The sequence below is a fragment of the Otolemur garnettii genome, unplaced genomic scaffold (genome assembly GCF_000181295.1).
Source record: "Otolemur garnettii isolate 467f Iridium unplaced genomic scaffold, OtoGar3 scaffold00067, whole genome shotgun sequence".
Taxonomy (NCBI): Eukaryota; Metazoa; Chordata; class Mammalia; order Primates; family Galagidae; genus Otolemur; species Otolemur garnettii.
This window is the reverse complement of record NW_003852462.1, coordinates 8,892,114-8,904,262: the sequence shown is the minus strand read 5'-3', so window position 1 is coordinate 8,904,262 and position 12,149 is coordinate 8,892,114. Positions and strand designations below refer to the sequence as shown.

General features: G+C 40.7%; 1 protein-coding gene across 1 annotated transcript in view; it reads right to left on the bottom strand.

Moving 5' to 3' along the window:
• Window positions 1-12,149, bottom strand: part of VPS13D (vacuolar protein sorting 13 homolog D) — a 275,140-nt gene that overhangs the window by 123,320 nt on the left and 139,671 nt on the right. Inside the window, 5 exon segments of the mRNA XM_023515148.1 lie at window positions 434-583; window positions 1,941-2,057; window positions 2,941-3,120; window positions 5,533-5,641; window positions 7,233-7,396. Of these exon segments, the coding sequence (XP_023370916.1) occupies window positions 434-583; window positions 1,941-2,057; window positions 2,941-3,120; window positions 5,533-5,641; window positions 7,233-7,396 (720 nt within the window).

Genomic DNA, 12,149 nt, shown 5'->3' with positions numbered 1-12,149 from the left:
CACAGCAACCTCCAACTCCTGGGCTCAAGTGAGTCTCCTGCCTCTGCCTCCCAAGTAGCTGGGACCACAGGTTGCAGCCGTCAATGTTGTTTTGGCGGCCCGGGCTGGATTCGAACCTGCCACCTTAGGTGTATGTGGCTGGCACCTTAGCCACTTGAGCCACAGGCGCAGAGCCAAGGGGGCAGGTTCAAACCCAGCCCCCGGCCAAACTGCAATAACAAAAAAATAGCAAGGCATTGTGGTGGGCGCCTGTAGTCCCAGCTACTCGGGAGACTAAGGCAAGAGAATCTCCTAAGCCCAAGAGCTGGAGGTTGCTGTGAGCTGGGATGCCATGGCACTCTACTGAGGGCAACAAAGTGAGACTGTCTCTAAAATAATAAAAAATGAAAAATGAAAACAAGGAGATTAACAGCTCTAAAATTTCACCCCTTACCTGTACATCCTGTATGCTAAGTTCCAGCATGTGACTGGTTGCCAACTGTGTGTAGTGCACATTGATTCCTGTAAGACTTGCAAAGATCAACTCTTCTGGAACTTTATTAATCAAGGACAATCCAATTCCACCTTCTAACCTCACAAGCACCTGAAAGGAAACCAAAATATGGCACCTTAATTGTTTAGGGTGGCCAGGAAAGTACAAGAAAGCAAAATGGTGTAGATCTCTCTACTCCTTACCTCTAAGCAGATGAAAACTATTAAGAAGAGTCCTATTATTCACCTGTATGGCTCCAATGCTGCTATCTCATTAGAAGCCTTCCTTTCTAGGTATATCCCCCATCCCAACTAGAACTCCAAAGTGATGGGATGATATTTCTATCAGATATTTCTGATGATATTCTGCATTTCATTATAGAAAATGTAATTATTTAGGATGAAAGTTCTTTTTTTTTTTTTTTGAGACAGAGTCTCACTATGTCACCCTGGGTAGAGTGCTGTGGCGTCACAGCTCACAGCAACCTCTAACTCTTGGGCTTAAGCAACTGTCTTGCCTCAGCCTCCCAAACAGCTGGGACTATAGGTGCCTACCACAACGCCTGGCTATTTTGTTCCTGCTGTTGCCGGGGCCGGGTTTGAACCCACCAGCCTCGGTGCATGTGGCTGGCACTGTACCCACTGTGCTATGGGCGCCAAGCCAGGATGAAAGTTCTTAATTGCTCATTCACTGAACTTGATAACATCCAATAAAGTGCTTTTTTACATATAAGCATTTGATTTCTAAAAAACAAAAAAAATCACTGAATAATTATCAAATCAGTATGCTTTTTCATGTTCATCTTATCTTTTTCTTAAAACTTTTCATTCTCTTCCCAATGACCAAAGAGAGAAAGAATAAAGAGCGTATCAGAGTGAACTACAGCTATAAAACCCTAATTTATGGCTCGGCGCCTATAGCTCAACCAGCTAAGGCGCCAGCCACCTACACCTAAGGTGGCGGGTTCGAATCCCCAGCCCGGACCCGCCAAACAACAATGACGGCTGCAACCAAAAAATAGCTGGGTGTTGTGGCGGGCGCCTGTGGTCCCAGCTACTTGGGAGGCGGAGGCAGGAGACTCGCTTGAGCCCAGGAGTTGGAGGTTGCTGTGAGCTATAATGCCACGGCACTCTACCCAGGGGGACAGCTTGAGGCTCTGTCTCAAAAAAAAAAAAAAAAAAAAACCCTAATTTATCTTCAATTTAATTTAAATACAAATAGTTGAGCTTCCTTTATTGTAACTTCCCTTTAGCAATATTTGTTATGTTCTGATTCCACATAAAGTTCAGTTGTTATTTATATGACATAGTCACACATTCCTGTTGTGGCAACAGTAAACACAGAGAAGTAAAACCCGTATTTAGAACCACAGGGCAGAAAGAAAAGGTCTAAACTGAGAAAACCACAGAGAAAAATTCTAAACAAAATTGATCATCAAAGAAATAAACATCCAACATTTAAAACTTACTTCTAATTCCTGTTCTGTATCTGGATTCCTTAATTTCTGCAGCTCCTGTTCAGTTACGGGAAGTTCATCTACTTCATAAGATGAACGGTCACTTTTCCGTTGGCAGCAATCTGTTATCTGAAGTCAAAGAAAATAATACTGTGAAACCCATTCTAGCCCATGACATTGTATACGCCAAGTCACTTACATGCTCAGGAATTCTATGGAAGTTAATAGTTTCAAAAGTACTGCTAAGGTGAGATTTGTATAGTAATGAAGGAGTAACTGGTTTTAAGTCCACATGGCAAACTCTCAAGCTGCAGACAGTGGAGAGCCTCAGGCAGCAGGATTATCAGGCTTATATATATGTAATCTCAAATTACTGGCCAAGTCAAGTATTCCCAAATACTATATAACTTACTTCTTTTGTTACTCATTGTTTGTCTACCCGCAAGAATGTAAGCTCCACGAAGGCAGGACTGTGCTTGGATCTTACAGGTGCCAATAAACAACTACTGATGAATGCAGTATTATTCAGTACACAGTCCCTCGTCCTTTCCCTATTTGGCTAACTCCTTCTAGCTAACCTTTATGTCTCAGCTTAAGCATTATTTCCCTCAGAATGCTCCCTCAGCTGCCAAATCTGGGAACACAAACCCTTTCTCTATGCTATTCACTCCTACCCTCATAACACAACATTTTAATTTTCTGCTTAGAAACTTTATATATTCTTGTTGTTAATGTTATTGACATATCAATCAGTAAGATTAATATTAGTATGATGATTAATAACATTGATAATATCTTAGAATTATCTTAATTCTTACATTTTTCTTGTTATTTTACATATTATTTTTATTTTACTTCTACTTTATTAACAACTTTGTGAGACAGATTCTATCCCTATTTTACAGAAATATGTTCTGGCATAAATATATTCAATAAATATTTACTGAATGACTAACCAATGGGAGGGAAAAGTACATTGAATGCTCTGTCAGTTCTTATGATAAATTATCACCTGGAGTGCCCTGGTCGGCCCATCTGGGATGACTCTGATGGATAAGATTCCAGAACCAGGCCGCATCTTTTGATTATTAAACTGTTGTTCAGGTGGAACTGGCCCCAAAAGCTCCATGGAAGTGTCAGGACCAAGAACAACTTCAGCTCCATCAAACAAACCAGAAAGCCCTCCTTTGGCCTAAAAGATATTAAAGTAAAGATGTGTAAGAAAAAGCACAGGCAACAACTTTGAAAGTTTCACATGCCATTTGAAACATGTTATTAAATTTAAATTGTCTTCTGAAGTGTCATGATCAATGTATAGCAAAGAATGTACTACTCGTTCAACTTTGCAGATAATCAAAATCAGTTAGGATTATTCGATTAAAATGGAAAGTTATGCTATATGAATTTGGGAAATTATCAGTAAGAGATAATTCCATGAATACAGTATATCAGTTTCACTCTGCCTTATAATAACGTCTAACCATTAAAGCAAATTTTTTAAAAAGTAGCCTGAGAGCATTCTGATTAGATTTTGCTTAACAATCTAAAATATTATACCAGACTGGTAGCTCCTATCTGTAATCCTAGCACTCTGCAAAGACGAGGCAGGAGGATCCCTTGAGGTCAGAATTTTGAGACTAGCCTGAGCCAAGTGAGACCCCTATCTCTACTGAAAATAGAAAAATTAGCAGGACATCATGATGGGTGCCTGTAGTCCCAGCTACTTGGGTGGCTGAGGGAGGAGGATTGCTTGAACCCAAGAGTTTGAGGTTGCTGTGAGCCAGGCTGACAGCATGGCACTCTAGCCTATGGCAACAGGGTAAGACTCTGTATGAAAAAGAAAAAAATCTGAAATATTCTGAGAACAAAATAATTATTACTACCATTTAACTTTCTAGAAGTAAATTCTACAGCTGAAAATCTCAAATGGATCTGTCTATAGCTGGACAACTAACCCAAATACTCTAAAGATGGTTCCTCTTCTAAAAGGAAATATGGAGGTAAGAATGTCATTTCATGCCCACTTATCCATGCCTTTGGAAAAAACTCCCTTATTACTATTATAGCCAAGTAAATGGAGTCTACAGAACAATGGCTCTGTGAAAGCAAACAGAAGGACGGAGAGGACACTAGCAAAAAGTGTCTAAATGTCCTTTGCTCATTTTTAAATACTAAGTAATGAAAAGGCAATTTTGAGTTGCATTTCTAAAAAGAGAAAGCTTTTTATGACTATTATAGGTTTAGAAAGAAAGCGCATATATAACCTAAAAGGGCAGTGTCAGAAAATGTTTTAATGCTTTCAATTACTTTATTCAGCATAACAATACTGGAACAAGCTGATTTCCCTAACCAAAACACAATCTGCTCTGCTGAAGACTATTATTACAGGGTCACTCACAAGCGAGATGATGAAATAGATTCACAAAACAACAAACACCAGAAATGGATTTTAAGGAAGAAAATGCTCCAAGAGAATTAGAATTACATGCATTTTAGAAACAAACTAAGTAAAGTCAGGGTCAGACACAGAACCCACCAATTATAACAAGCCTTCTTTTGCCTCTAGAAGTCTAAAAGGTATTGCTAATTGAAAATCACAAATCCATTCCAGATGTGTGCTTCATATAAGTAAGCAGCTAGTCTTTGATGAAAAAGGCTCAGGGCAATAGAAATAAAGAAAATAAATCTCACCAAAAGTAGTCTGAGGCTTCTTACAGTTTTGCAAACTGCCCTGGAGTACAATCTCCCTGTATGGAAGGATAGCCTGGTTTCTACCAGGAATTAAACACACTAACCATTCTCTATCAAGGGCTCTCTATACCAGGCTGAGACAGAACAGCACACACAGCTGCACATATTGTTCTGCTATATGCCCAAGCTGGACATCCACTGACGTCCCCAGGGTGCACGTCCCAGCATCTTACAATTTCAAGATTGCTTCTTACTCTCAGACCCATTGTCTCCTTCCCAACCTGAATACAGAAAGGGCAGAAAATCTAAATTCTGGGTAATTTTCCAAACACATATTTGCTTAGAAAGTACCTGGAAGTTTATCATAGAGTAGTCGGGGTGAGAAGAGGGCAGAGGAAGCTGTCCAGCAATCTCCATTCTGACATTTGCTACGACAATTAAATGCTTATTTGGGCACCACTAAGAATGTGGAAGTAAACCAAACTGAGAGCACGAAGAATCTTGGTTCCTGTTTACCATCTCCTAAAGGACTTGTAACTACTGTATTAACGTCACAGTTCTAAAACTAATCCATCTCACTTAGCAATAGACATTTTTTTCTTTTTAAATTATACAGATAATTTATGTTTTAGGAAAAATCCACATAAGCCAAGATAAAAAAAAATCCTATCACCCAAAACCCATTCTTAATACATTTACAGTATATCACCTTCAAAACATTTCCTTCCCATGTAAATACACACAATTGCAAAACAATAGTTTCATGGCTTTCTTTTAACTAAAATGGTGTAATAGGATACTTTTACAGACTTTTTCTGTTTGACAATTTATCACATATAACCTAGTTGAGACTTTGTTTCAAAGAAAGCTCAACCATGGCTTGCCAGATCTGGGGATGTCAAAAACTACAAACCTGGACAACCAGCCCATGCAACCCACAGGTCAGTTTTCCTTCTCGGAAACTCCATGTCTGAGTTGTGCTTCGCCTGCGATCAGGCTTTCTCAGCATCAGTGGCTCATATCTAGAGAAAGGAAAAGTGTAATGATTCCTCTGAGTCCACTCCTGCAGGCCTGCAGAGGACATGTGGATGGAGGCTGCTTCTTCCCAGCATTCTCTACCCTTAACGTCCAAGGGGAAGTCCATTTAAATCCTGTTGCAGCTAGGTATCTCTTAGTGAGGAAGGAGGAATAAGACAAGATGAAAATCAACAAAGAGGGGGCACAAAGAAGTAAGATTTTAAGGATTCATACCACCAGCTTGGCACCCATAGCACAGTGGTTACGGCTTCAGCCACATACACCGAGGCTGGCAGGTTAGAACCCAGTACAGCCTGCTAGAACAACAGTGGCAACCGTAACAAAAAATTGCCAGCATTGTGGTGGGTACCTGTAGTCCTAGCTACTAGTGAGGCTGAGGCAAGAGAATCGCTTAAGCCCAAGAGCTGGAGATTGCTGTGAGCTGTGATGCTAAGGTACTCTACTGAGAGTGACACTCTGTCTCAAAAAAAAAAAAAGAAGAAAGAAAAGGATTCATATCACCACACAATAATAATATTCTAACATTCTCACAGTGACAAGCTACCACGCAGTATGGGAAGGGAAGGGATATCTATTAAATGTATTTAAAATCTTTTCAACAATCTTTCTTCTGTTATATTTCTAAATACTTCTGTGTTTTAACTTGGAAGTCATCTACAGTCTGTTTAGAAAGAAATGAGGATCATCTGAAAACAAATTAATTTTATGGAGAAATTCAGGCAAATAAAATAACTTACTCAAACTTAAAGAGTTGAATCCAAGGAGTTATTCATAAAAACATTTAATTATTCTCTCAATAATGTAATTTCTGCTTTTGAAAAAATTAATGAAATCATTAGATTTTTTTAAAAAGAAACGTCACTTCTACCGAATAGGAGCAGATTAGAAGTTCAGGTGAAAGAAATACTCCCTTTTGATAACATACCCTTTTCTTTTTTTTTGCACTTTTGGGCCGGGGTTGGGTTTGAACCCGCCACCTCCAGTATATGGGGCCGGTGCCTTACTCCTTTGAGGCACAGGAGCTGCCCCCCCCCCTTTTTTTGAGACAGAGCCTCAAGCTGTTGCCCTAGGTAGAGTGCTGTGGCATCACAGCTCACAGCAACCTCCAACTCTTGGACTTAAGCGATTCTCTTGCCTCAGCCTCCCAAGTAGCTGGGACCATAGGCATCCACCATAATACCTGGCTATTTTTCGGTTGGAGTTGTCATTGTTGTTTGGCAGGCTTGTGCTGGATTCTAACCTGCTAGCTCCAGTGTATGTGGCTGGCAGCCTACCCACTTAGCTACAAGCAGCGAGCCAACATACCTTTCTAATGTTTCAAGTTTCTTAACATCTGCATGAACATTGTTGTAACAACGTAAAAAAATAAAAGGAAAGGCCCAATACTCACATTTGGGAATCTGACATGTTTCTGTGAGTGAAGAAAAATATACACAGAAAAATACACACACACAAAAAAGAATGAAAGAAAAAATAGAAACCCTTACTTCATTTATAACTCTCATTTTTGGTGTAGACTTCCTGAGTCGAATTTAAAAGCAATGAGGTTGAATCCAAAGTTGCCTAAAAAGTTACCTGTTGTCTGTCACTGCAGCGAGACCGGCAATATCTAAAATGGCAGAGCCCTCCGTGGAGCGGGTAGCTGAGGGCTTATTGGGGTTGTGAGGGACTGAAGAGCCCTCGTGGGCCAGCATTCCTGTCCCCATCATCCTCCACAGCTGAGAACGCTTTCCTGGTTCCTGTAGAGCCAATGTACACACAGAAAGAGCCATCAGGGCTGCCACAGCCATTTCCTCACTTTAAGAACTTACCTTAAGACATGGCTGAGTTCTCAAGCAGAAACTGTACTTAGATGTTTTTCCACATTATAAAAATGCTTAATTGAACTTTCATTTAGTATGAAATATGCTAACCTCCTGAACCAGATAGCCAAAAATTACAAATATTGTAAATTATTAAAATTTTGCTATTTTCATACACCTAGTATTTTTTTCCATTTTTTAGAAATTAGAAACAAATAGCTGGGCAATCTCCTACACTAGTTGTAATGCCACACTCGCCACTGTTCCAGATGGTGACCCTCTGGTGCCCTTACCTTAAAAAGATATCCAGTTATATATACAATATATTGATATTCTCAATATCTGATTCACAAACAGAATTTAGCAGAGGTTTTCCTACCTCTCCCTAATGTTTATAAAAGTATGCTATATTGATGGCTTACAATTTCAGAAGCTGAATATATTCAAATGTTAATTTGGTTCACTGCTACTAATTCTAAGTAGATTTTCTCCTCAAAAATACTGTATAAATATCAGTTGAGCTCCCAAGTCAGGAAAATCTACAGAATACATTATATTCTGGAAGTAATAATAATATTTACAGAGAATTTACTATGCGCCAGGCATTGGTCCATGAAATTTACATACAACAATTCATTTAATCCTAAAGACAATCCCAAGACATTTACTCTATTATTATCCTTATTTATAGATAAGGAAGTAAAGGCTTAGTGAGATAAAGTAACTTCTGTATGGCCATAGAACTAGTATGTGGTAGGGCCCAGATTTGAATCTCTGCAGCCTGATTCCAGGGCCAGCAGGCTCATCTTCTCTAACGCAATCTATGCAGCTCCATTCAGTAACATCTGCATTGCAGCTACAGTGGTCAGGATGACATGCAGTCTCACCAGGTAGGAGCTCCTGCAGAGCAACGGACACTTCTGGGTACCGCAAACTAATCTGCACGCTACATCTGTGCTGCAAAGACAGCTTTTGCTGACATTTAGTAAAAACTGATGGTGGTATGGACGCTGGCATCAAAATGACAGCATTTGAGAACCAGCTGCATGATTTTTATGAGCTGAGTGACCTTAGACAAGTTACTTAATCTCTTAGAGCCTCTGTTTCCTGATCTGTCAAAGAGAGAAATTAGGCTACCTCTTACAGTTCTTGTGACAGTCTGATAAACACAAGCTATTTACTACATGCCTGGCACTGGGTTTGGTCTCAATAAATGTTTGCTGTGCTATTATCATTATATCCCTTTGCATAGTACATTATCTTAGTTATCCTCCTAACAAACCTTGGAGGTCAGGAGGAACATGAAGCTCAGAGAGGAATGGGATATACTAGTTATCATATATCTTTAAGTGACAAAGCTAGAACTCAAATCTAGGAAAAAATCATGCTCTCTCTACTATGTGCTCCTGCTTCTTCTGTCTGCAAAAAGAGATGAAACTCAGCTATACTTCTCTATCTCCCATCCCACATGCTTGCTTTTCTGTTCACAGTAAGAGAATACATCTATTCACAGCAGCAAAACCAACATGAAAGCATCTTGATTATCCTGTAGATGCTACAGACTGGCAATCAAAATGCCAAGACCCAGGTGAGATCAAGTTTTCGTACAAGGATTCCTCTACTACCTTGCTCATTAGTATAAGCTTATTATAAGTTGGAAATTACCCCACTTAAAAATCTGAGAGGCACCATTTTTCTTCTAGTTCCCTTCCCCCTTTCCCTAACCATTTAGTCCTCAAATCTTTAGATGAGACTGTGGAAGCAAAAGTCAATGGGGCTGAGAGTTGGGAGGGGTGGGTTGTTGTGGTCCAGTGTGGGACCCAGTAGTAGTCCTCACACAAGACAAGAAAAGCGTCCACAAAGGTGATAGAGCAGCCCAGAATGGGGGGATGGCCATGACATCTAGACATCCATGCTAATGGGGTTAGAGAGAGGAGCCTAAGCTCCTAAGAGATAGAGAGGTGAAAAGGGCATTTCTACAATGGGCAGGGCTCAGAAGAGGGCTCCACTGCCCAGTACATGGAAACCAGAGCCCAGGAGGTGGCAAGGGTGCCTACACAGGAAGTAGAGCAATTGTGGTGATTGAGGACAAGCTACCCGAGGGAAAGTGATTAGATTAATACTCTTAATGCTGGAAAGGGAGTTTACAAATAGAAAAGAGGAGAAAATTAGGATGAACTTTGTGATGATATACTGGAATTGTAAATAATGGTGTGAACTGCTGAGTTTTGACATGCATAGAGACAGGTACAGAAATAATACACAAATATGTATAAAACACATAAACGTATGTACATAGATAAAATCCCATCCCCAGATCTGTCCTCAGACAGCTCTGCGGATTGTGACACTGCAACAGAAGCAAGTGCACCTCACACACAGTCTTAAGTTTCTCAACCTCATTCTCTGATAAAAGGAATCAAGGCTTCCTGGAGAAGTGGCAAACTCCAGGACCCATGCACGAAGACACAAGATGGGCCCAGGATAACTTGCTGTGTCAGAAAATAAAGAAGTAAAGGCACAAGTCAGAATAACAGTGCAGGTTAAAGGAGCGCCCACTGGCCAAAGGTAAAAAATACTGACCAGCTAAATAAATACTGAGAGGAACAGATAACCCTGCAATAAAAGAGGAATCTGTGCAGACTGACTGAATGACCAGCAAACACAGATATGTAAATAGAAAATCTGATGAGCAATAGGATATTTATAATCTCAAAGTATCACTCTACAAAATACTGGCTAATGACAAGGAGAAAAAAGCAATGTCACTTTCTGGCAGCGCAAGCTGGCAGACGCCGCCTTAACTCGGAGCTCCTAGTGAACAACACGAGTAATGGGGCAAATCGACACTATGTCTATAAAATTCCTCTTAACTGGTCTAGAAATCGGCACTTTTTTTTTTTTTGAGACAGAGCCTCAAGCTGTTGTCCTGGGTAGAGTGCTGTGGCATCACAGCTCACAGCAACCTCCAACTCCTGGGCTCAAGCGAGTCTCCTGTCTCAGCCTCCCAAGTAGCTGGGACCACAGGCGCCCGCCATAACTATTTTTTGGTTGCAGCCATCATTGTTTTGGCAGGCCCGGGCTGGATTCGAACCCACCACCTTAGGTATACGTGGCTGGGGCCTTATCCACTTGAGCCACAGGCGCCGAGCCAGCACTTCTTTCAAAATGAAAATCAAACAAAAACCTAGGATTTCAAACATTCTTTACTTAAGGCCTTGCTGTTGCCTGGCCTAGCGTGCAGCAGAGTTTAATCATGGCTCACAGCAACTTCATACTGCTTAGTTAAAGTGATCCTCGTGCCTCAGGCTTCCAAGCAACTGGGACTACGGGCACCTACCACCACACCAGGCTCATTTTCCTATTTTTTTTGTAGAGATGGGGGCTCACTCTATCCTGACCTCAGCTATCCTCTCATCTTAGCTGATGAGATTTGTAATCTCCCATCTTAGCTAAGATTTGTAATCTCCCAAAGTGCTGAGATTACAGGATTAAGCCACCACATCCTAAAAGGGATAGGTTCATTTATTTTTATTTTTTTATTTTTGGCGGGAGTCAGGTTTGAACCTGCTACCTCTGGTATATGGGGCCAGCGCCCTAAGGTTCATTTCTTAATGCCATTCATACCCTTTCACATAATTTTAGATGTGTAATTCATTTATTATCTATCTTCCTATTTACCACTTTTTATTCTCATCAAGTGAAATAACCATGAAAAAGTGCTATAAATTATAAAATGTTTTTTGAAATGTTATAATTATCGCTACTTAATTTTAAAAATCTCTTCTTGTCTGCCTAACAGTCAGTCACCTGGTCCTTGGGATTCCACATGTGTTTAGCACTCAGGTTTTGCTGGTCACAGCCAGTGCTCATAACCCACTTGATATGTCATCCCACTCCAAAGCTAGTGCTCATTCATCTTAACAGCCTCACCGCCTTGTACTTGCTGTGAAAGTCACCTGATATCATTTCCAAAGGCTCTTCCACTTCTTAAATTCATGTCTGTCAGATTTGCTACTTCTTTTAGATTTCAGACCAAACTTTTGCTTTTCAAAACTCCCAATAAAATTCTTCAATGTGGCTCAGCACCCATAGCACAGTGCCAGCCATATACACCAAGGCTGGAAGGTTTGAACCCAGACCAGACCAGCTAAACAACAATGACAACTGTAACTAAAAAATAGCCGGGGGTTATGGTGGGTGCCTGTAGTCCCAGCTACTTGGGAGGCTGAGGCAAGAGAATCTTTTAAGCCCAAGAGTTGGAGGTTGCTGTGAGCTGTGACACCATAGCACTCTACCAAGGGTAACATAATAAAACTCTGTCTCCCCCTCCCCCTCAAAAAATCCTCAGGCTTGGCGCCTGTAGCTCAAGTAGCTAAGTCACCAGCCACATATACACCACAGCTGGTAGGTTCGAATCCAGCCTGAGCCTGCCAAACAATGACAACTATAACCAAAAATAGCTGGGCATTGTGATGGGCACCTATAGTCTCAGCTACTTGGGAAGCTGAGGCAAGAGGATTGCTTAAGCCTAAGAGTTGGAGGTTGCTACGAGCTGTGACGCCCTAGCACTCTATCCAGGGCAACAGCTTGAGACCTGCCTCAAACAAAAATAAAAACAAAAACAAAAACCTTCAATGCCTATGCCAATTGGTCTCCTTACTTATCACTACTCCCAAATCTCATTTCC